The sequence below is a fragment of the Rhamphochromis longiceps genome, linkage group LG1 (genome assembly GCF_057381845.1).
Source record: "Rhamphochromis longiceps isolate RC_006_pf linkage group LG1, R_longiceps_female_GT1.1, whole genome shotgun sequence".
Classification (NCBI taxonomy): domain Eukaryota; kingdom Metazoa; phylum Chordata; class Actinopteri; order Cichliformes; family Cichlidae; genus Rhamphochromis; species Rhamphochromis longiceps.
The window spans coordinates 13,492,381-13,517,779 of NC_140557.1; the positions used below are offsets into that span (position 1 = coordinate 13,492,381).

At 38.9% G+C, this 25,399-nt stretch overlaps 1 protein-coding gene across 2 annotated transcripts in view; it reads left to right on the forward strand.

Moving 5' to 3' along the window:
- Positions 1 to 25,399, forward strand: part of nfatc3a (nuclear factor of activated T cells 3a) — a 61,732-nt gene that overhangs the window by 21,227 nt on the left and 15,106 nt on the right. For both annotated transcript variants that reach the window (XM_085389339.1, XM_085389269.1), the window contains exons 3-8: positions 3,677 to 3,839; positions 17,333 to 17,532; positions 18,049 to 18,221; positions 18,647 to 18,787; positions 23,263 to 23,318; positions 23,443 to 23,569. In XM_085389339.1, coding sequence (XP_085245465.1) covers positions 3,677 to 3,839; positions 17,333 to 17,532; positions 18,049 to 18,221; positions 18,647 to 18,787; positions 23,263 to 23,318; positions 23,443 to 23,569 — 860 coding nt within the window. The remainder of the gene's footprint in view (positions 1 to 3,676; positions 3,840 to 17,332; positions 17,533 to 18,048; positions 18,222 to 18,646; positions 18,788 to 23,262; positions 23,319 to 23,442; positions 23,570 to 25,399) is intronic.

The window sequence follows — 25,399 nt, forward strand, 5'->3', positions numbered from 1 at the left end:
TCACGCTAGTGTATACAAACTGGTGCAGAATATCACTTCGGTTTATATTCGGTTTACTTTCCCACTCGCTTGTTTACAACTTGAATTTGCAGGAGGATAGACTGAGACATAGCCGTCTGTCAGAATTGCAGCCCCGGGTAATAGCCAGTAGCACTTTAATATCTTTGTACCACTTTGTACTAATAATAATAATAATAATAATAATGGATACTTTATTGATCCCCATGGGGAAATTACTTGTTTTTCTCTGCATTTGACCCATTCACTCTGTGAAGCAGTGGGCAGCCCACTAAGCAGGCGCCCGGGGAGCAGTGTGTAGGGACGGTACCTTGCTCAGGGGTACCTCAGGGTAGCCGTTAAGTGGATTCGAACCGCCGACCTTCCGATCATGGGGCGACCACTTTACCTACAACCTACAGTTGTAAGTTAATAAAATAAGAATGTACATTTAACCAACTGGGATTTCTGGCACCGAGTAGCGAGGGCAGCAGCAGTTGTCAACAAATGGCTGGTTGCTAGTCACACATGTCATTAGCCTTCATGATTGAAGACTTTATGGTAAATTTAAAAGTTAAAAGAAAGATTTCAATTAGAACTGGGCAATAAAAATGAAAACTCATTAGCAATATAAAACATTGTCAGTATAAAGTCCATCCATGGAGGTAGTGGTATAGAGGTAGTTTTGTTTTGTTTTGTTTTTGTTTGTTGTTTTTATTTCTTTGGACGTGAAAAAAGCATTTTCCCAGTTCTTTTGTGTTCTGCCTTAACACTTGAAGTTTTTGCCTAATCAAAGTTAAGATTTTAGTTTGGTTATATATATAGTCAGAAGTAAAAACTCTAATCAGAAACAGAGATTTGATTGTTTAAATGAATTAACTTCAAGCATTTTTTTTTTAACCATGCCTTTCTTATTTAAGCTAGTAGATGCTGGCAGATAGATATTGGCATACACAGAAACTTCAGATGAAACTTCTCACTGTTTGTGTTTTGCAATACTCGTGTTAAGTTGCTTGCATACATAAACATCTCGGTCAGTAGCAGTGTTTTGAACAGATGTCCCACATGGAATGAAAAATTAGCGGGGAGTTGACACTTGCTCTTACAAAGAATTTTGTCATGCTCTACTTCCTGAGCTGTCTGCAGTGACAAATTGATGTCATTTGTAACGTAAGCTTTATTTTAAGCAAAAGGTCCATTTTACTTAGTGATAAATGTTTTGTGTGCAGCTCCTCCCAGTAAACAGCAACAGCACTAGCTTAGATTAGTTTTTTTTTTTAACAAAAAGTGAAAGTAACAAAGGACAAATATGAAAAAGAGTAATGGAACTCTCACATAATTTATTTATTTATTTTTTTTAAATTAAGGGATCAGCGGAAATGGCATTATTGTTTGAAGATCATGCATTTTATACTTGCTGCTAAATAGTGGACAAGCCCATTAAGATGTGCTGAATTAAAGTAAGAACTTGCAAATAAAATGTTATTAGACCTTGCAATTTTTGCAGCTTGTGTGGATGGCAAGAATACCTCATTATATGGAAAGGATGAAAGTGGGACCATGGAGGCTATAGTGAAGACTAGGTTGTGGGAATGTTATTGGGTGAGGAGCACCTACACTATGGCTTAGACATTTGAGAAAGGTTATGCTATGTCAGAACAGAGGCCACTGCCCTGCCTCGTCACAAGCTCATATTTCCTCTGTCCTCTTCTGCTCCTGTCACCATAGCAGCCATGCAAACCCACACTACGTCGGTGGTTATGTCATGGCTACTAGGAGGAAAACATAAGGGTTGGGATGCGTCTGTTACATTGTGTGGGAGCTTCGATATTGTTCCATGCTCTCAGTCAAATTCTAGTTTGAAAAGTTAAATTACTGAGATTGGCAAACTGATGATTTTGGAATTTACATAGTGCTACAATTTATTTGTTTATTTTTTTAAATTTATAATGGCACCAAGACAAAATAACCTATAGAAAGACAGGGAGGAAGGAGAAAGAAAAATAAGTAAACAAAATCAAGCATTGCTGAAAGTGTCAGAGTATTTCCATGTGCAACATTGCACCATACATATGATTGGCACATCTTTGTGTAAGAAGTTACATTTTAAAGTGGTAGGAGAACCTGTATAGTATAGCTAGTTGGTGTGAAATCAAAAGCTTCGGTTAGCTGGAAAAAAACATTTATATAATATCCGAGACTTGCCTTTTCATTCTAAAAATAAGTATTCCTTGTGGTTTTATGTTGTTTGGTAGTTTAAGAAGTGAAACGGCTCCACTGAAAGCCTGACTCACATGTCCTTAATTCAGTTTGATCAGACTGCTCGTAAGAGGCCTCTCAAAATGGAAAAGTGAGTCGGCTATACTGGCTAAAACTTTACAAACTTTCCTCTGAAATTATTTGGGCTGTCAAAATTCTGTCATACCGTTTAGAGTAAATTTTGATGCTCGAAGGCTGCACCTTCTAAAATAGGGCACTGCACAAAGAGCTTACAGTGGTCAGTACTCGGGCACAGATCATATATAAAACTTACACCTATAATTGTCTAAAGTACTGAGACAATAATGGATTCAGTCCTTTAATGCACAGCTGCATGTATTCACATGCATCCGAATACGTGTGTTGTACTAGTGAAAGAAAAAATAACATGACACACGAACAGTTCAAGGTGTGGCAATGGATTGAAGTGTGGCTTGCACCAATTCAAGACAAAAATGATCGGGTTTTTTGTCCATATGTCAAAATGTGTTTGGGAACGTGGCTCTCTACTCTCAAGTTGTTATTTTTATTTAATGTTCTTAAAAATATTGAAATAAATAATAATCAAAAACAATACGTGCAGTAATAGACAAATAAAATAAAATTAATGAATAGGTCATGGCTTTGTTGATATTAATGGCTCATAGTGTTTACAAAATGTTTTGGGGATAAACTGCTGTAATGCACTCAAGTGGAGAGACCTAGTTTCTCTGTGGAGAAGGCCATTGAGTGTTTTGTTTTCGAGTGCAGCTGTTCAAATATGATTGTGGCCTACACAGATAACAAAAAGAGGCCCCGAGGAAAAGCACACACAATGCTAGCCCATGCAGTTTGCAGCACATAAAATATATACTTCTACAGTATGCACACAGACCCACACACAGATTAATATGCACCGTCTGACACACACTCTTGTCCTACCACCTATTCACTGACCCACACAGTAAACGAGTAAAGACTCAGACAAAAAAAGTCCCTCTTAGGAAATGATTCACCGTTTAAGGCTTAACTTGACCTATAACAAGTGTTACGTTTAAGAACAGGATTCATACATGTGGGTATTCCAGTGATTCACTGTCTGATGGGGCTAAGCACACTGCATTTTATACCCCCATTTTGTACCTGTTGCACCATTTCAGCCCATGAAAGGGGATTACCACTTTTTCAGCCTTTGAATGTTTAAAGGCATCTGTAAGACAGATTGCTGTCATCAGTCATTACCTTTTAGATTGTGCTGCTTGACCTTTTATGACTGTTAAAATGATTTATCTACATTTAAATAACATAATAAGACCGTGCCCTCTTAAGGCTTAAGCTTTTGGATATTTTGAACAACACAACTCTTACCAAAGCTTTCATGTCTCTGTCTCTCTGTGTGGGTGTGCATGTGCATGCTCGTGGTATTCCCTTTCCTCCTCAGGACCTCTTCACTGCCTCCTCTAGATTGGCCGCTGCCAAGCCAGTTTGGCCAGTATGAACTGAAGATAGAGGTACAACCCAAAGCCCACCACAGAGCACACTATGAGACTGAAGGCAGCCGAGGGGCCATCAAAGCAGCATCCGGTGGCCATCCAGTTGTAAAGGTAACTCTTCCTGCTACTCAACGTTAAGAAATGTTATAAAGATATTTACTACTAAAAAGCTTAGTGGTGTGTGTGTTGATTGTTTTTTTTTTTTTTGTTTTTTTTTTTTTTCCAGTTTTCCTTTTTTTTGTACTGAGATCTTGTGGCAAAAAAGCCAAAATGACTTTTACAGAGCATAAGCTGAGCAAAATACAAGAAATAATGCCTTTGCCTGAGTATTAAATTCCCGTAGCTCAGGACTGATTTATTGTTAACACAATGCTTGCCATGCATTCCTAAACTTATACTTTACATTATCTAGTTCCCACTGTACCAACCACAGTCTAGATGTCAACTCGTGAAGCCTACATGATTGAAAATAAACATGAAATGGAAAAAAAGGCTGAACCCAACTTTCTAAATTCAGCAGTTGGTGGGAATTTTCCTCTGCTGAAAGAAATATATATTTTCCACATAGCTTGTGCAAGGATCAACACTCTGGCTAAAAATTCAAATACTCTCTAATAATATAAACCTGACACATCAGGGAGTTGGTGAAAAATGGGATCATTCATTGCTTTCCCAAAGATCTCAGCACCTGCCTATTATGTACTAGAATCGTTGTATGTTATTTGACTATAAAAAACGTAAGTGTTCAGGCTTGCACCTCAAACATCTGCTGGTTGTAGGGAACAGACACTGGATTCAGGGTGTCAGTTTACATGTTTGGATGAGTAGATTGTCACACGGACTGTCCCGCGAGAAGACTGTCAATCAGTTTGTTGAAGCAAGAAGACAAGAGCTGTCACTGTAGCCTGGTCAGCTGGTCTGTCATTTGATAGCACCTGTGAGAGAGTCGGTGAGCCAGCATAGAGCTATGGTGTGCTTTTGACTCAGAGAGAGAGGAAGATTCTCATTAATATTTTAAGGTCCCAGTGACAAGCTTTCTTTGTATGTGATTAATAAAGGGTCTAATGCTTGGCCATAATCATTGTTGCGTAACCTAACAATGACTGAGATCAGACTGATAGATTGGTTGGTAGTCCAGTCATCCAGATGGGATTGCTTTTACTAGTTTGTGCTTCAGTGCCACGTACATCATTTTCTTTTTGGACTGTGGTACTGAATGATAATGGATTGCATTTATATAGCGCTTTTCTAGGCATCCAAAGCGCTTTACAATTCCACTATTCATTCACTCTCACATTCACACACTGGTGCAGGCAAACCACAGTTGTAGCCACAGCTGCCCTGGGGCAGACTGACAGAAGCGAGGCTGCCATATCGTGCCATCGGCCCCTCTGGCCAACACCAGTAGGCGGTAGGGTAAAGTGTCTTGCCCAAGGACACAACGACCAGGACAGAAAGAGCTAGGGGATCGAACCGGCAACCTTCCGGTTACAGATGTGCTTCCAATCCCCTGAACCATGGCCGCTACGAATAAGCAGTGTGCCCAAACAAAAATACACCTCACAAAACAAGGGCATGCAGACCACTGCCATTTGTTGCTTTAGAAACAGTCTATGTCCTTATACATTCAGTCATGCAGGCTCCCTTCAGGCCAATCATTAACCATTTCTACCTCAGTTAGACTGAGATTCAGTACAGCCATATGTGACGATGCATAATTTAGCTATCAAATTTTTTCAACCAAGCATTTGCCACGCTTGCCCTCATTTCTCATTCCTAAAGGGAATTGATAACTTACAGTACTTGCTTTGCAGTAGTTAGTGACTAGAGAATATATATATCTCAGGTCAGAGAAGGCAACTTAAAAGTCATTTCCAAACCCAGCAGGAATCTGGTTTGTACTTACTGTACTTACTTGATAAATTGCCATACAATAAATCTCCTTCAGAATAATTCTTTGATCTTCACAGATTGCTGCTAAATCTTTCTCAGCATGCCGTTACTGTTTGTATTCAGTAGCTGCCACTACCAGTGATGAAAATGAAAATCAAATGTGTTTCTGCTAGAACACACTTTCATCATCAGATTTACAAACAATAATGCACTGTCACAGAGAGGATAAGCAGAGACGGTGAGGGAAAGGCACAGATAACAGCAATGGTGTGGAGCTGCATGCACAGAGAGAAAATGTGTGGGTGAATCGATTGTACAAGTGAGAAGAATGTGCGAGTGAGTCATTTATTCGTTTACCTGTTTGAATATACATTAATTGTGACATGAAACTAAAGAAGTCCTTACAGAGATCTCTATTCAACAAATACACATATTCTTTCAAAATGTTTAATGCATTAGCAGTTTTTAAAGTTAATGGTTTTCATGCCTCAACATTCATTACTTGTATTCAACTTTGAACAAGTCACTTCTTTTAATATTAATAACAATTATTTCACGTACACAACCCGTATGTGAGTGTAGACATTAAATACACTTGACAAGCAATTAACCATTGTCTTGCACTACTATGAGGACAGAAAGCACTTGTCTAGCAGGTCTAACAGTCAGTCTTTGTTTACCAAACATGCACTGCTCTACTGTTTAGTCTCTTTAGCGTCTTTGAATTCACTGTGCAAAAAAACACCTTATTTGAAAGGTCATTTCTTACACTGTCATGTCATTGTTGTTTTTACAGAAACACATTTACTTCGAAAACCAAAACCACAAACACACACACTTTGTGCTTTGTGTTATTGTTTTGAGAACACACAATAAGATGCTGGATATAAGGGCATACATAAGTTAAATAAAAGCATAAATGGCAAATACAGGAAACATGCATTCTTATTGGAGGAAATCCCATACAACAGATTCAGTATATATTGAACATGAGGAATCAGAACATTTGTATATAGCATATTTTCCAGGTGCACTATTTGTGTGAAGTTGTTCCCTGAAGGCAGAATGTCACAGGGTTCGCCATGTTTGACTGCATCTTCTCTGCCAAAGAGTTTGAATAGATTTAGATTTATATATAGAGTTTGTGTTTTTGTTTTTTTATGTATTTCAAATCCTGCAGACATTAAAAACCCGTCTTCTTTTCGTTACTATTTCCTGCTCTATAGTCAGTGCAAGCTCTTCTTCAAAGATAAATACTATGAAACCCCTACAGTTGTCCTTTCTGTAGATTATATATCATCTGCACTTTGTGAGTCCTTTTACTCTTTTAGAGTCTTGTAGTGTGATGTCACCAGATGATGCCATAGCTGCCATCTGGCCATGTTAATGACTTCCCTTTGTGATTGCACTGTTGCACAAATCAGTGCACCACAGAACTGCTGTGTCAACAGAAAAAACAATGTGGAGCTGGTGCAGTTTAAAGGATTAAATATGTTTGCCTTACTCTGTTGCAGTATTAGGAGCAGCAGAGTAGGTTATCATATACCTTCTTTGTCTTTGTGTGTTCTTATATCAGTGTCTTCAGTTCTTCTGGGTCTGTATACTTACAGATGTCTGAGAGAAAGGCCTATTTTTCTGGCCTCTCTTTTAGCAGTTGTAATGTTTTTTTTGTTTTTTTTTTATTTCTTTTTGCTTTTTGGCTTTTGGGGTTATTGGCTTTATTGTATAATGATCAGTATGAATGGAGAGAGAAAGAAAGAGGGTGGATAAAATGAAGAAAACAGTGGACTCAGACCCAGGCATCTAGTGTGAGAACAGCCTTCAGTACATAGGGGGCACACTCTTGCAAATCTCTCTGTTATGTCATTTAGGCATCTACTAGCTTTTTGTGTTCTGCCAATTATTCACTTAGTTGGTGGTTTATCTTTCAATAGGAGTCCCAACAGAGTTATGAAGGCTACTCTCATCTTTATTTTTGTGTTACTGCTGTGTTTGCAAGTTTGAAATATGTTTTTCATAAAACCTATTTAACAACTTAATTTTGATATGTTAGCGTGTTTCTATTTAGTCACTTAGTCATTGGAAATGAATGAATGAATGGGCAAGATAAGAAGTGGTTTTAGGTCATTTATTTTAAAACCTGGAGTAATGAGCCCCACACACAGGATATAGCGCCTCTTAAGAACCATAACCACAGAAGAAACTGATCAGAATAACCACTGGGGAGATCCTGTTGCCTCACTTAAGTGTGAGGGAGCATTATATGTAATTCATCTAACTCTTGCTTACTAAATAAAACATGAGACCATGATTGGTTGCAAATTTGACATGATCTTGGTTTGTTAATATATGTAAAATTTAGGGTTATGGTTTTGATCTGCTGGTTATCACTGATCTTTTGAGGGGGGGAAAGGGTCTTGAAGCCTTGGTTTTCTGTCTGCATGCATGGTAGCCAGACAAAGAAAGAATTACTTTTTACATTGAGTTATTATGATAGACATGATTTATAGCTCCATAGAATCTGAGGAATGTTACCTATTCTTATGCAAAGACTGATACTTGTGGCTAATTATATAGTTGACCAACTATAGCTTTGTAGTAGCAATTCAAGCTTTTAATCCATAAAGCAGGAATTTGGTAAATCCTACCATCTCAATCTAGTTTCCAGCAAAATATGTAAACTTTCTAATGGGTGACAGTAACAAAATAACAAAATGGAAATATAATCCTTTTGTCCTAGCAGACAGGATATAAGCTTAAATTCAACATGCGTTCCTCAGACATCTGTGGATTTTCTGGCATAGAATGGGCTTTTTATGGGGATTTCCACACATAAATTGGATTTGTCTATGTTGTTGGTAAAACCAATTAGTCTATTAGGCCACAAAATCACTCTGCCAGCAATCCCAAAATCTAAGGTAGGAGCAACTGATCTCCATCTGTCCATATCACCTATTCTCTTCTGTTAGTATTTGAGCTGTTCCAGCCTGCAGTTTCCCGTGAAGGCCACTCCATGTCCCACCTCCACCCCATGTTCTTCCATTTAATGTTTTATCTCACTTATGAATATTGCATTTGTTGTCAGTGATGCCTGTTTTGTTCTGTATTCTAATGGGAGGTCCTGTCTTAGACTGTTCCACACGTGGAACAACCTGGAGGTCCTAGAACAAAGCCAACCCTTTAAAAATAATTAAGCTTTATATTATTTTGACTAATATGGTTCTGAACTGAAGAACGGTATAATATGGCCCAGCCCTGGTATAATGTTAGGCAACGATAGGAAAATGAAATATCGCGATAGAATGGGAGTAAAACGCGCATGCGCAGTGCCTTTGTTTTCATACGCACATGGCCGATTGTTGAGTGAAACAGATGAACCAGAATTGGTTTGTAAAAATGGTGCAACTTCCGTGATGTGGAACTGGTTTGGTGTTTGTCCGTCAGATACACAACAAAGCACATTTTTTTTGCAGAACATGCAAGCGGCCGTTGTTATTGTCGTATTTGTCGGACTAAGATGCTCTTAAATCTGGGAGTAATCTGGGTCCTAAACTCCGTATGCTTCAGGTCAAACAACACTGCAGCATCACTTAGAGTTAAAAACTGTCTAAATTCTTTCATCTTTAATAAAACGATCAGCATTGCTGCTTTACCAGGTGTAACTATAAAGTTTAACTTCCAGGCATCCATGAAAACAAAAGTTATTACATTTAACGGAGTTAGAAGTTAGCAGGAAGCTAGCGGAAGTTAGCTCGCTAGTTTCGCTAGTTACCTAAGCATGATATTGCATGTTCTGACTGAGAGATTTCTGAAAAAAATCAAACGTACAGCTCTGCTATCACTTCCAACATAAATGAAGACAGGAAACTAAACAGCAGTGACGTTTGTAGGGTTACTGAAGTTGGGCTAGCTGGTATATAATGATGTGCTACGTGATCGCTAGCGACACAGCTATGTTAGCATAACATAAACAGTGAAGCTGGAGGACGAACACTAACACTTTTCCACTTATAAAAGTTAACGTGAAGGTTCTTCATGGTTAGAAACAAATGCAATCGCATGGCAGGATGCTGTAAACGGACCAAACTTCAGTCAGGAGAACAACTGAGATAATCCATCCACAATACGAGGTTAGAGCAGCTGCCAGAGAATTCAACATTAATGAATCAATGGTACAGAAGTGGAGGAAGCAAGAAGAATGAGTTTAATAAAGTTTGATTTATCTGACTGCTTTGTTTCGCTTAATGTGCCTTATAATCCCGTGCACCTTATGGTCCGAAAAATACGTACTGCACACTGCAGTTTAATGTTGCAAAGCACCTCTTTTTAACTTCAGTGGATATTATACATGGTTATGCTCAGGATATGTCAGCCCATTTCTACTGGAAATGCCTTTTGGTTAAACTTTCAGCAAGGAATTTGCATTTGCACTGTTACATTTTTATAAAGCTTTAATGTACATAAAAACCAGCTTCTTGTTTAAGTGAAAATAAATGGAAGGTTGTCTTTTTGCGCTAGTAATGTTGTGGAGTTGTATTTTGTCTCGCATCAATTATATCGTCGGTTATATCGTTATCGCAAATTTTCAAATATATATCGTGATAAATATTTTTGGCCATATCGCCCTGCTCTAGTAGCAATGTTGTATTAAAAAGATATCCCGAAACTGCTCTCAACAAGATACAATAGGGACCATCTGACTGTCTTAATATAACTTTTCATTGTAGGATGTGGCTACATCTGTGACTGGCTGTTTTAGTCATTCCTCTGGGGCTAGCTGCAGACCTTAATCAGTACACCTGTTGCTAGGAGACATATAAGTCCAAAGCCTCTCTGGCTGGCTGAAGGCTGAGGTATCCTTGTGCGTATTTAACCAGCTTATTTGAGTGCTACAACACCCAGACAAATATAAGGACCCCTCTGGTATTACTGACTAGGCTACAGATAGGTGGAGGCAGACACAACAGATGTGGAGCAAGTGAAGCCCCCCCCCCAAAAAAAGTGCATAAACACAACAGGACTATCCTGTATTTTTACGGCGTGCATGGGAAAAAAAAAATCAAATATCAAAATTTATTATCTCCATCTTTAATCTGTTACTATAGTTAAGGAATCTAAATGAGGCTATGGTGTCTGGTAACAAGCATTTGAAACAGAATACGACAAAAGTTGTTTGAGACGACCATATATTTCTACCAGCTTGGATGCATTAAATGATTTGGTCCTAGTGCTTGAATGCTTGTCCATAACTCCATTACTGTCTGTCTCTACGGCGTCTCTAGCCCCTTCTTATTTTATCAGCCTCAGTTTCTTTCATGTATTTTTGTAATTTTTTGTGCCGCTATGTCTCTTCCTTTGATTCTGAATAGACTGGGGTACAGTGAAGAGACACACAAACAATAATGCAGAGCCATGCGGGTTGCACTGTGTGAATTGGCTGGAGCTAGTGTTGTTTTGCCTCAGGGTTGTATTTGATGTAAACATGTCAGAAGCTTGGCTCTCATTTTTTGTAATCAGGCTTAAAGCACAGAAAGAAAACAGTTGCTGAGAGCAGGAGAAGGAGAGAGGTGTGTGCATGTGCATAACGAAGAGTAAAAGGGGGGGAGGTTAGAATGAGGAATAAGAAGAATTGCGCTTGGACCAGCTTAGCAAGGCCATATACAGCCCTCATGCAGTATACAGTAAACGCTCTCTGTGTGTGACAGTGTGAACGCGCATGAGTGTGCGCATGTATTGACCTTGTTTAAACAAACAGTTAACCGGCCCCCTGGCTCTTGCTGCCCTCCCTAGTGTGCTGGGCAAACAGCAAGCCTGGGTGAGCTGATCTGTGTGTGTGTGTGTGTGTGTGTGTGTGTGTGTGTGTGTGTGTGTGCATAGATCCCAAGCCATGGTGCCACCATGTCACACTAGGGAAACCACTGCCAGTAAAAACGGGTCCTCTGGTGACCTTGACCACCATTTCTCCCATTTTTACATCTGTTGCACACGCATGCTGGTCAGGCTGTTACACACAGACACGCACACTCACACGCGACAAAACTTTGCAAGAATCGCAGTTTACACTAGAGTCAGTACACTTAAATTCACACATTGTCTGACACACATACACCAACCGGTATACGCTCTAGGGCTGTAGTTTACATCGACGTGGCTGCTCACTCTTTACACACACACACTCCTGCATACACACAGAGTCTCACCATGGTAACAATGGAGCAACACAGCGAAACAACTTAGCAGACTCAGGCGCTAGCTGTTAGACAGTGTCGAGTTACGGCAGTGAGCTAGATCGAAGGTAGAGGATATAAGAGGATAGAGAAGAGAGGGTGACAAACGTAAAAGAAAGATGAAAGAACATGTCGGGTTTGAAGAGAGTGAAGGGAAAAAAAGGAAGAGGACAAAATAAGTAAAAGACATATGTAATGAATGCCAGGTTGTAGATAAAGCACTGTGTGTGTGAAGAGAGCCTGTGTTTTTCTTTTGAGAGCAGGTGCTGTTCCCTGATGTTCCATTATCAGATCTCCTGATGTCCAGAACAGCTCTTAAGAGGAGCTTTAATGTTTTTGTTTTTTTGTTTTTGTTTGTGTGTTTGTTTCTTAAGAGAGATGTGCCTATTTATGTATCAACGGTAAATTAAAATAAAATATGATGTGTCTTTAGTGGAGTTTTGGAACATCAGAACTGCTTCAGTGCACCTAGGCGTTGACCCCATAAACCAGTGCTATCTAACTTGGCTTTTCAAAATCTGCCATAACCATTTGGACCTTTTCTCTACATATATTGGCGCTATTGTTTTTAGCAAATTGTGCTGATTACCCACACCTTAGTCTTGATCTGTGACGAAATATACTTGTCAGTGAGTGCTGGTATTTTTATAGTTATTGAGTGACTTTGTCGTGACAATGTTCAGGATTCAGAATTAAGCGCAATGCTGCTTTTTATCAGCCCTGTCGATGGGAGGTAATGTCACCCTGAATAAGGAACCATTCCCACCAGATTGAAAAACTTTACTCAGGAAAAATTTATATTTGCAGTGACACTTATTGTGGGTAAGGATCACTACATTATTGGTGTCCATTTGTGTAAGTCTTTAGCTATGCAGAGACTGTGCTATGCATATGCAGAATGCTGATTTGTTTGAAAAGTTGGGCTCAACAGGAAAGGAAACGACAGCGGAGTGCACTACGAACCAAAAGAAGAGCGAAATAAGCACAGTTCCACATAATTTTGAAGCTGCCCTCTGGTGACAATACTCAGCTACAACACATAGAACAAGGATTGCTAGGCTCTGTGTAGCACCTGCGGACTACAAACACGCTGGGACCTTCCTAGCCTGCCTTTAGGTAATCAGCTGGATTGGTGTGTGATCACTGCAAATGGTCCTAGCACATGATTTCCAGAATTTTAAACTTGTGAAACCATTCAGTGACACTCTGTGCATGATTGACATCCCAGAAGAGACCACTTCCCCCAGGATAAAAAAAAAAGAAAAAGAAAAAATCATCAAAAAATAAAGTTAATTACTCTGAATTTCTTATTTGAGGTAACCTTTTCCTTTAGTGGCACAAGCAGACTCAAACTATGTGAGCAAAGTGCACCTCCATGGCATTACAGAGTCACCAGATCCAGTCGTATCCCATGAGGTGAAGTTTTTCCCCTTTAATCTGCCATGTTTCTATATGGATACAATGTTTTTTCCCCCTCAGCTTCTAGCCTTATTACTGGATCAGTGGAACAGATGAAGGCCGAAAATAAGTGGTACTTTATTTAGTATGAGCTGAGTATGTAACTGTATCCCGGAGTTTTATTTTAGGGGAGGGAGTTCATCCCAAACTCTATCCATGGTCAGAAGATAGAAGTCAGAAGTTAGTTACATGCTCTGGTGAACATTGGCCTGGGGTCATGTGATGGGTTTTAATGTCACTTTGGTTTAATATAAGAACTGATCTCTATCAGGCCTGAGTTGCATGCTGACTGACCAGCAGGGCTCAGTGAACAGGCAGAAAGCTGAGGAGTTGAAAGTGTAGAGACCACCCTCCTGTGGTATTTCACACTCAGCCGTGGATATAGGGGGTGGAGGATGGGGCACTCAGGAATGTGAAACAAGTCAAGGGTATGTGTCGTGTACATCCACTACCGAGAAGAGGAGTCGGCAGTCTTGTGCCAAGACCATGGCACAATCACAGCCATGGCATGTGCGCTTGTTTACATGTCCTGTTGTTAGCAGGTGATGCTTTATCCAGTTTCTGAACTGAAGGTGTAAAAAGGTCACCTGAAGTGTAGTTAGATTACTTTTTCTGATCCTCGTTGTAGTGCTCTACAAACAAATGCAGTGATTTGAAAGGTTAATAAGGTGTTTAAAAAATGCAGTGACATATTTTTCTTTGTGCAGCTTTCACTACTTGTTTGCTGTACTCGTTCTGTGTGCTTACACGTGTAGATCAGTTTTGTGAAGCTGCTGTTTTTTCACTTATCTAAATTAATCAAAGTAAACCAAGTGAAGGAAATGCCAGACTAAAAGCAATTTTGGTTTACTAACTATGACAGAGACTAGCTTGGCACGTGTTGTAGTATGTTTCTGTTTCATCTGCGGGGTTGATTAACTGAGACTGCTGAAGTGAGCCTTTTCTTTCTGGCTCTCTTATCAGGTTTTGCCAGTTTATTATTTGATTTTGAAAACAACTCATGGCCTGCTAATTGTATATTTGTCAACACTCCTGCTCCACATAGAATCCCTCATGTGTACACAAAGAGAGTGAAAGAGGTCAAGATGAAGGGGTTAAATGAATGGAAGGAGAAAAGGAGACCTTCTGTTTCATGGTTGCAGAAAAACAAGGTTTCCACTTTATTTAACAGAGTGTTAAACGTGTTTACCCTCAACAAATCAGCTCCAGGTATTATTGTCACTAATAGTAAAAACAAAAAACCACATACCGTACCGTACTTTAAAAAAGAAAGAAAGAAGATTTTCTGTGCTTTTTGTGCTTTTCATTTTTTTGCCATTTGTTTGTCCTCTCACAGATGCATTTTTCCAGACACTTTTAACTCTTTTTACCCTGTCTGGAACACACATGGTGCTACAAATAAACATGTCTTGATTTATAGACACACACACACACACACACACACACACACACACACACACACACACACACACACACACACACACACACACACACACACACACACACACACACACACACACAAGCACTGTCTATGATCACTTCCACACTGTGCAGGCATGATCATAAAACAAGCAACACAGCCCACAGACTGTTGATTCCTGTGACTCTACATTTCATGACTCCAGAAAAATGGTGTCATTTATAGCCGTGGATCCATTCAAGCTGGTGGGCATAATTACCTGTTAGCTCGTTACTTGGAAGGTTTGTTCTTCGATGTGGCTTTTAAGATCTAATGTGGTTTTTAAAGATGAACCCATTACTGGTTATTATAGGGGCCTCATGTTGGCCCTTGGTGCAGCTTCCTTCCGAATACATCTCTTGTGCCAGATGTTCTGTGTTGAATTCAGATTCACATGGATAATGGTGAGAAAGAGAAGACTGTATCTGTCAGTTTAAATGATGAAGTTAGATTGCAAAAATGTATGGTCCCCTCTTTGAATTTATAATTTTTTAAGGGAGGAAGCTAACCTCTGTGGTCATCAACCGTGTCAATAGTGCCACTGAGATTATATTTTATTTATTGCAATCACAGTCTACACTTTAAGAACAGGCAAAAACACACACCCAACAGCAATGTGAATCACTTTTTTGTTTAGTCATTCAGCTGAAGTAATCCATCACTGGGCATTAATGAAACAAATTTGCAGGATGTGGTGGAGAAGTGTCAACATAACATTGGGCGGGGAGCTTTTGCTCTGAAAACTCAGGCTAAGCCTAGGGGAAATTCTGTTTTTTGTGGGGTTTTTTGTTTGTATGTGTTTTTTTTGAAAGCCACAGTTTGAAATGCAGCCAGTTATTTCTTTGGTACCCATCAGCAAACCTTAAATTCTGCGTAACATAAAACAATACTTTTAACACATTTTTAACCAAATATACATTTGGCCACTTTATCCCTTTCTGTCATTGCACTTGATGCATGCCATAATGCTTTGCAGCAAGGTGTGGTTTCAGCTTGAAACACTGGAAATTATAGAGAAATGTATAATAACCAGTCTAATTTTGTTTAGTAGCTACAAACAGCGTTTGGCTGTTTTTAAAAACAAACCACCTTTTATTGACGCCTTCTAGATAAAAGCTTATTTATTTAGCTCACAAAAATGAATTAAAATTAAGACCTCAAGCAGTCTGGCTGCATAGCTCGTATCTGCCACTCAGGGTTTCTCAGTTTTTCCACTGCTTGATTTAATGTAGGTACTGCCATACCTTGACTTCTTTCACAAAGGGGAAAATCTCAGAAGCAGCAATTAACAGCAAAAGAGAGGAAGATGCATCTAATGACAACAATTCCCATAACACAGATCTCACCACTGGATCCAGTTTACCTTTTAAGAATGCTGGAAATACTTCTTTGAACTAATGTAGTTTTAAAATTGGCTTCAGATAAAGTCAGCCTAAAAACACAGAGACAATCCTGCATCAGTGCCTGCTCTCTGTTGTTATTTAGGTACATTTGTTCCTGATGGTGACCGATTTCAGTCATTTTATTTTAGCTACTTTTGGAAGAGCATACGACAGATCCCAAGCTACACCCACTTTCTCTCTGTCAATGCACCAAACACTCTGTACCAGGCATTGACACAGCGGTGTATGACGCAAACCTGCAGGGAGGAAGGGTTCAACAGCCAGCTGTGGTGGGGTTGAGGCTTGGCAGTTCCTGGGGTGAAACAGCAATGAAAGGCCTTGTTCTTTTCTGTTAACCTCAATGGGCTGCCCTCCATCTGAGCTGGAGGTGTGGACTTGTGAGGCAGTATGGTGGGAGTGCGTATAAAGGGGGGTGCCATCCTGCCGTCACGGAGTCTGCCAAGTACAACATTATAACAGTAGTGGGATTGTGCAGTCTGTGTATTTTTTTTTCTGTCCCTGTGAGCAGGAAAGGTTTTGCTCTCCTTTCCATCTTTCCCTTGTCTCTACCCAACCTACAACACTTTTACTTCATCAGACATCTCACCTGTTTGAGTTCAAACCAGAGCTCTAGCTCTCGAAGGACAGCCAAAGAGCATTGCCCCTCACCAGTTTGGTATTCATCAACCACTACATTCAAAAAGCCATTGATTTGTATTAACCTTTTTTTGAAATCTCAACTAGTATCACACAGATCGGATTTTTTGGTTATGTTTTTTCTTAAAACTCGTTTGATTTAGCATCTTGGCAGTTACGGTAATTTGTACACCATTAATTATTAATGTGGTACTACTGTAGAAATACAACTTTTTTTTTGTCTTGAAACAGCTGAGTACATGAGGTTTACTTGTCAATGATGAGCGGGTATGCAGAGGGAAAAAATTAGAAGTCAATTAGTTGAAAACATCAGTGTCAGACTGGTGGGAGGCCAGAGTGTTAGACAAATCTCCAGTGGCTCTGCCAGAAATATCACAACATCCTGGACCTGTCAATAAGATTAATTCCAGAAAAGGTTGCTTCTTAAGGCAGTGGAAATGAAGAGTATTCTTTTGTTAGCACCTCTCATCTGGAACCCAAGGACTAACGTCTGTTTTTGTTCTGTGTTTCTGTCTCTGTCTGTGTCAGCTAATTGGCTACAATGAGAAGCCCATCAACCTGCAGATGTTCATTGGAACAGCAGATGACCGTTACTTGAGGCCGCACGCCTTCTACCAGGTGCACCGGATCACTGGGAAAACCGTAGCCACAGCCAGCCAAGAAATTATGGTCTCAAGCACCAAAGTTCTCGAAATTCCTCTCCTCCCTGAAAACAACATGTCAGCCAGGTAAATGTCAAGACCACTTCAGGGTTGCATTACTTAGTTATGAGTTTACCACCATGAAGGAAGTCATGTCCAATGAAAAATAACCTCTTTGGAAGATATTACAACTATGTATAATCATAAAAGGGGATTTTTTAGATTTTCTTAATTTAAACCAACAGGAGGGTCGGGGGCCGAAGGAAAATTTGAGTGTTTCCCATGGAGCAGAGAACCTAATTTTATTAATAAATTTAGGATCCCTATAACAGCAGAATGATTAATTTATATAAGACCTGGTTTCATTTACATTGGAATTAATGGGAAGGGATTTTGTCATTTACACTTGTAATAAATCATATTCACAGGCATTTTTAATTTCAACAGTTTGAGCAATTACAACCCGGCTTCTTGTTGCCAATCCCCTGCTGGGCTTGTGGTTGGTTTTTATCACTCCTAGGCCTTTACTACTTAAATATGTCTTAGATGCTTGCTATCCCGGTGGTGCTGTATTGGGCCAACTATTTTCCCATTACCCTGCAGTATCGACTGTGCTGGCATACTTAAGTTGCGGAACTCAGACATTGAGCTGCGGAAGGGGGAGACGGATATCGGAAGAAAGAACACACGGGTCCGCGTGGTGTTCAGAGTGCACATCCCTCAACCCAATGGGAAGGTGCTGTCGCTGCAGGCTGCCTCCATTCCTGTGGAGTGTTGTGAGTGTCTGCTTCCTAAACTCAGCTTACACACATAAAAATATTCATTCAGAAAGCCAGAACAGGAAAGATACAAAGATAGAAACACACAAACCTTCTCACATACACACTTGTTTATTAGCAAGCTTGCAGCAATTTAAGATTTGATCTGCTGTGGTTACTTTAGATAAGAATGTTTGATAACTGTTAAAAATGTAAATGTGCTCAGTTTTTTCTCTTCCCTTCTAGCCTGGTTATCTATAAAGCTACAAAGACCTACAAAAATATATAATACATAATTCTTCTTTTATACGTAGGCTTTCAGAGAGGTTTTAAATCTACAGTCTGTTCTATCTTTATGTTATACCTTATATAACATAAGGTCACTTATAATACAGCTCAACAAATAACCATTCTCTCCTCAACCCTTTCTATCCCACTTCCAGCCCAGCGGTCAGCTCAGGAACTACCCCAGGTGGAGAAATCCAGCCTGACCAGCTGTCTGGTCAGCGGGGGAGAAGAGATGGTCATCACTGGTGCCAACTTTTTCCCAGAGTCTAAGGTCATCTTCCTGGAGAAAGGCCCTGGTAAGTTTTGTGTTCGCACAGCAGCTTAGCCTTGAACCACCCCTGCAGAATTAATGCGTGCCAAATGTGTGTGCAAAAATATTTCATGCTTTTTACAAGCCACCATGAGTAAAACATTAAATGTGTCATTTCGATCTGTATAGTTTTAGTCACAGACCAAACCTACTCTTCTATCATTTACAGTGGGATATTCTTCCCGGTGAGATCATATAAACCCACGTTTTATGCATTATTGCGAGAGGTCTTGTGCTTATTCTGCATTTGTATTACACATTTTCTGTGCTGTTACTAGACCGTGACCTCTGTTTTCTCGAAAAAAGACAATATCGGGAGAAATCAGTATATATTACAAAAGCGTAAAATTATTCCTGACTTCTTTTAACAGTGTTGTTAATGTTTCTGCGTCACTTCTCAGCTACATTCACAGCTATCATTATATTAGCCTCAGGGAATTTCTTGTTCCAACAAGCTAATTTGTTAAATTCCAAACAGGTTATGTGAGTTGGTTAGTTGTGCTTGCAGTATTTTTTAAACATAATAAACATTTTAAACATAATTTTTATTAACACTTAAACAATTAGTACATCATCATTCGTGCTTATGTTGCAGTTGTCACTGATTTGATCTTTGTTTAAAAATAAAAAAAAAGAATAATATCAATGCTATAATCTGCCACAATAAGTGTTATTGCGGCAGATTATAGCGTTGATATCATTCTTTTTTTATTTTTAAATAAAGATCAAATCACTGCAGCAGGACCCCACCCTCAAACTGTTTGTTTTGTTAATCACCCATCCGTTATATACTCAAACACTGTAATTGAAACGATTAAAATGTTTAAATTATTTTTGTGCAGCAAAGTGATTTTTGTAATGTTGATGGCATGAAAAACACCTACAGACTCAAGTGTACAATACATGCCACAGTTAGTTTAGTCCGTCATCTGTCAGCAAACATGAACTGCTAAAGCTAAAGAGCAGTGGAGATGGGGACATCTCTGCATCTACAATAATGACAATAAACTGGGCTTGCATTTGGTATGCAAGTGACAAAAACTTGCTACACTACTAAATAATACTGGTGTCGTGTAAAGAGTATGTGAGTGTGGGGAACAAGATGAATGTAAAATTCTATAACGAAAATGTATTAGTTTAATAAATACTAAAGATTCCCTTGTGGGATTGATAGTGTCTATATATCTATCTAGGCTGAAAAAAAATACTCAGGATATAGCTACATCCAGATCATTTTGATTTAAAGCATGCAACTTTTATTACCTTTGCCTCAGCCCTCACTAATCTGGTATTTCAAGACCCACTAAATGACTTTAACCAAAAGTGATTCTGGTCTGGGTTTAGTTTGAAAAATCCAAGATTGTGGCTTAGTCTGTGCAGCAAGAAACTGAGACTTGTTCAGACAATTGCACAGGTCTCGTCAGTCTTAATATAGCCATGATAGTATAGCTAGGCACACATACTGTACATTGCTTGATTTCACCCTGCGTGTGTAAGTCCTCTTTTTTAAATGCCATTAGTACACTTCCACCTCATTGTCTGTCCAAACAAAGAAATCTCTGGTCTTTTTGTTATTGCTGTTCATCTACTGTAGTATTTATTACATAAACCAACCCTCTGATTCCTGATTTACTCATGCACACACTTTGCCCCACATTTAGAAAGAGAGCTTTTGCATTTAAAACATTGTTTTACAATGAAAACGCGTTGTACATGTAGCCTCAGTTAAACCCCCATGGTATTCATCCAGTCTCTGTTAAGTGGGCCTCTTTCTCTTCCTTATCCTTTCTCTCTTTTATACATGACTCTATAACAACAAATATAATAGCTGTTACTTGGGATGGAAATTTTAAATGCATGAGTTTTGTTGAGCCAGTCTCTGCTTGCCTGAGGCACTTTTGTGATGAAGAGCTACAGAATCAAGTTCACACACGGCAGAAAGGTTGAGTGATGTTTCAGTGAGTGAGTGAGTGAGTGAGTGAGTGAGTGAGTGAGTGAGAGGCATTCTGAAAAAAAAAATTAAGGACAAAAAAAGCTGCCTGGAGGAATGTGTTTAGCTCTTTAAGGTGTACCAGGTGAAGCATAGCATAGAAATGTGGAAACCTTCAAGAGGCACATCTTGGGTAGGGAGAAAAGCTGGTGCATGAACGCAGTGGACTGTGGAAGAAAAATATGAAAGGAGAGAGGGCAATAATGTTGATTGGGTTTGTGTAAACGATCTACCTGATTATGACTAATCCGCCTGCTTTTAGTGCAGAAAAACACTGATTGGAGTAAGTATTGGAATGGAAGAAAAAAGAGAGGCAATGACAGATATTTTTCCACGGCTTCTCATAATTGAGGGACAACAGATTTATGAAAAACTAGAGATTTGCCCACTGTCACTCTTACTTAGATTGCAAGATGCTACTAAGTAAGTTTACTATAAACGGATACAGATCCAATCTATATCTGAGTTGGAGTGAGAGCCTATTAAAGCAGATAGATGTTTAGGTTTGTTAGGTTTTGCACAGTTTTAGTATGAATCTTGTTTTTTGTTAATTTAATGCAATATACAATAATTGGAGATGGAAACACAATTACACTAATTTACACATATGTATTTGTTGTTGCTACTCTTTGTCAAATACTGATGTTAAACTGAGTCCATAACTGGTATGAGTCAGTTTTTACAAGCATGACTGTTTATAGAAGGGGTTTGACTTTAAAGGCTACCTTGAATTGTTTCAAATATAGCCTGGTTACTCCAGTGTTTCAGCTGTAGCTTCTTAAAAAGAAAAAGCCCACAGTTGCAATATAAAAAGCAATCACCCTTTATATTTTTATTCTGTCTCCCAGCACAATCAGAGCATGTTCTTTCCCTCTGTCTGGAGTGTGCAGGGTGTCTCGATGAACCGAGTTATTGTCTCGGTGGTGGTATGAGGCTCCTGTCGAAGCTTGTTGTCTGACAGAGCATGTGGGGCCCTTGCTGCTGCCTGTTGAATGTCAACATGCTGTGCTGCTGTAATGCACTGCTGTCGGCTTCAAAGGCATTCAAGGTCATTTTCTTCACTGAGGGGGGAAAAAATTCTCTTTTTATCAACAGGTTAAGCTCTTCTTTTGCAATCAAGTGAATCTGTCTTTTGTGCTTACTACAAGTAAGGCTAATGTTCTGTGTGATCAGAATACCTTCTAAAACCCATAGTTGATTTTGGTAGAATATGTTACAATGACTCTAAGACTGCCTCTTAGGCCTCTAAGACTGCTTAGTTTGCTGGGATCTACATGTAGGTTAGGCCTCTCTGCAGACTTGTTGCAGATGCCTGAAAGTGGTATTTGGGGGAATCCTTTGGTTTTTGTGGAAGAGGCTATGCAGGTGCACATTTTACTTGCACCATGTAGGCGCCCTGAAAAAAGGTTCTTAGAACCTTCACAGACATACGTCCTGAAAAAAGTAACTGCAAATTAACATAAGCTAAAAGGCAATTGAGTAATTTATTTGTCACAGTTCATATTCTTCTGAATGATGCAGTGACTGATTTCTTCCAGCCAGAGTCCAAACTTGTCAGTGTTTTCACCCCAGCTGCTTCCCTTCAAGCAGCTGCCCTCATAGGTGTCTGGCCAAATAATTAGATCCCTCATAGGAAAGCTGGAAAAGAGGTTTTCCAGCCAGAAACCTGGCACTTACTTATGTTAGAATAAATACAACTATTCCACTGCTTTCTCCATAATTTTAACCAGGCAAGACAAACAGCATGATATTTGGATTACTAAAGGCTCAGAAGCCAGATTTTCTTCGTAAGGCTTTTGGGCTTTTAAATCTACATCATTTTGACGTCTCCTGATATTCTGAGTAAACTGAAATTTTTACTTTTCCAAGACCTTTGGCTCTTTTTGAGCCATACTTAAGAAGGCTGAAAATACAAAGACTCTGCAAAACAAGTTTCAAAACAACTTACTTTAAAGTCTCTGAATTAAAGTGCTTTAGTCAGTAGTGATCATGTATAGCCTGCCGTTTTAGTTAGTTAATAATTTTCTCGCTGTATTTTATATCCCTCTTTTAGTGTATTTCAAAGTCGCAATGATTCAAGTTGTGTTTGGCCTGAAGCGGTATTGTAGTGATGCGATAAACTGATGCTGTCTGCTTCACCATTATAGCTTAGCCTCCATGATTCACGCACACAAGTTCTCAGTAAATTCTTCACCGAAACTCTGCTTCACTTTGTTGTTTTTAGCCGGGCTGCCACTCAGGAGCAGTTGATGATTTTTTGATATATTAGTATAACCTAATGTGTGCAGTTTCATTTTCATTTTGAGACAGTGCTGATGATTTCAAAAATTCAAAAACAAACTTGGGAGTCCCTTTTATGTGTATTCAAGAATTTTAACTTTGACATTACAATCTCTGTCAATCTAAAGTCTCTTGCTTCTTTATGCAGCCTTTTCCTTTTTTAAAAAAAAATTCTAAACCATTCGTTCCAGATGGACGACCACAATGGGAAGTTGAGGCAAAAATAATCCATGAGAAAACTCAAGGTGTAAGTAGTATTTATTTACTTTTATTTTTCTTTGACTTTGTAGTTACATTATGTTTTTTTTCTTTCCACAGTGCTTTTAACTTTGTGATATGTTTCATGACAAAAAGTCTCAATGTTTTTGTAGTCATGCATTGTGGTGGAGGTCCCTCCGTACCACAGTAAGAGCGTGAGCTCAGCCGTGCAGGTGCAGTTCTATGTCTGCAATGGCAAGCGGAAAAGGAGCCAATCACAACGCTTCACTTACCTTTCAGGTGAGTTGAAATATTCTTGTGTTTTTTAACAGAGCGGCTAAGGGTCCTTAAAAGTCTTAAGAACAGATTGAGAAAGAAAGAGCTTTAAAATGTATCTTAAATTTAGTTTTGAGGAGTTTGGGCCATTTCTGCACATTAAGATCACACAATCCATCAGGACTGTTAACACCATGGTATTTTTGGAGCAGACTAAAGTCTGATCCACAATCCAATCTAGGAAGTGAAAAACAAATATTAGATGAAGGTGATGATCATAGTTTACTTCAAGATTTCTGTTTAACCAGCATTTTTAGTTTCTACAAATGATACAGAAATGTATTAATTAGACCTGTAATTATAAATGAAAGTCTTCATTAGTCAAGACAGAATTCAAGGTGCTATTATGACTTGGTGACGATGTAAAAGGAAGTAGTGTTGCACAGGCTATTGGAATTGTTATGGGTTTTTTTATTAACCAAAAAAATCAGCATTATTCTAGTTACCTAATTACTTAATTAGTTACTGAGTTTAATTGATGTTTAATCTGATTTGATGGTGTTTTAGACTAAAGGACCACATGAGGAATTGGGCACATAGTGAAAGTAAAAGCATTTTACCTTCAGGTTGTGTCAGACTAATAGAAAATGTTCAGATAATACTGCAGATTGCACGTACTGTTGTAATACTAAATGTCTTGTAGCTTATCAAAGATTTTGTGTTTTTTGACGTTAATAAACGTATGTAAAAAGCGTTTGAACATATTTGTAAACACAGATGGGCTTTTTTTTAGAGTCTAGATTCATAATATCTATGAAGCGCCTTGAGGCGACTTATGTTGTGATTTGGCGCTATATAAATAAAATTGAATTGAATTGAATTGAATAACGTTTTTTTTTTCTTAATTAAGAAAGTACACAATTACTTCATTTAATATTTTTGCAATGTGAGATAATACTTTAAGCATTATTTGGCATTGCTCCACGCTTGTGTGACACCCCCAAGTTAATGACAAAAGTTTAAAACATCATGTTGCACGCTTCTCCACGGGGGCTTTGCTAACCTCGTTTCTTTCTTTCTCTCTCCAAAGAAAGCATTGCTGTGGTTTAGAGAGGGCTCTTCCACTAACAATAACATTAACACCTGCCAACTGTTTATTTTGTAAAGCTTTCTCAATCCAGAGCCAACCGTTTTTTGTTTTTGTTTTTTTTTTCTGACATGCACTGCATTTGCATGATACAGATCTTTTGCTATCCAGGAAACTTTTATTATACATTGAGTGTGAGTTACAGTGTGAAGTGTACTTATTTTTCTTAAAACGTTAAGGAACTCAGTCTTAACGTTTTATTGTTAAAGTTTCTTCAATATTTCAAATCCTTTTTCGGATCAAATTTATGTCTTGTTATTAGATATTGTTATTGTGTTTTTTTTTCCCTCATAAAGCAAGTCAAACTGAAAACATAGTTGGCGGAATATATTGACATGTGAGCATTTTGTGCAACACATCCAAACCCTTACTTTCACCGCAGCAGTGTGTATAATTGTGTTTGTGTGTGTGTGTGTTTATGTGTATAAGCAGCCTTGCCCATCCACCCACCCAGCCTTTCTGTTTGCAAGCACGCCCACTCTGCACAGGCAGTTCCTGTTTTCCCCGTTGACAGATTAGTTCAGCCAATTACAGCAGAGTAGAATAACCCTGCTCAGTCAGTCAAGATGGGTCGCTGACACCACTAGTGTCACCACGGACACCGCCTCCTTTATTGTGGCAAAAATAGAAAAAAGAAATCTGCTAATCAGTCGGTTTCATGTTTCATCATGGGCTGCTGCAGAGGCCCTGGCCCAATTTAAGAATGT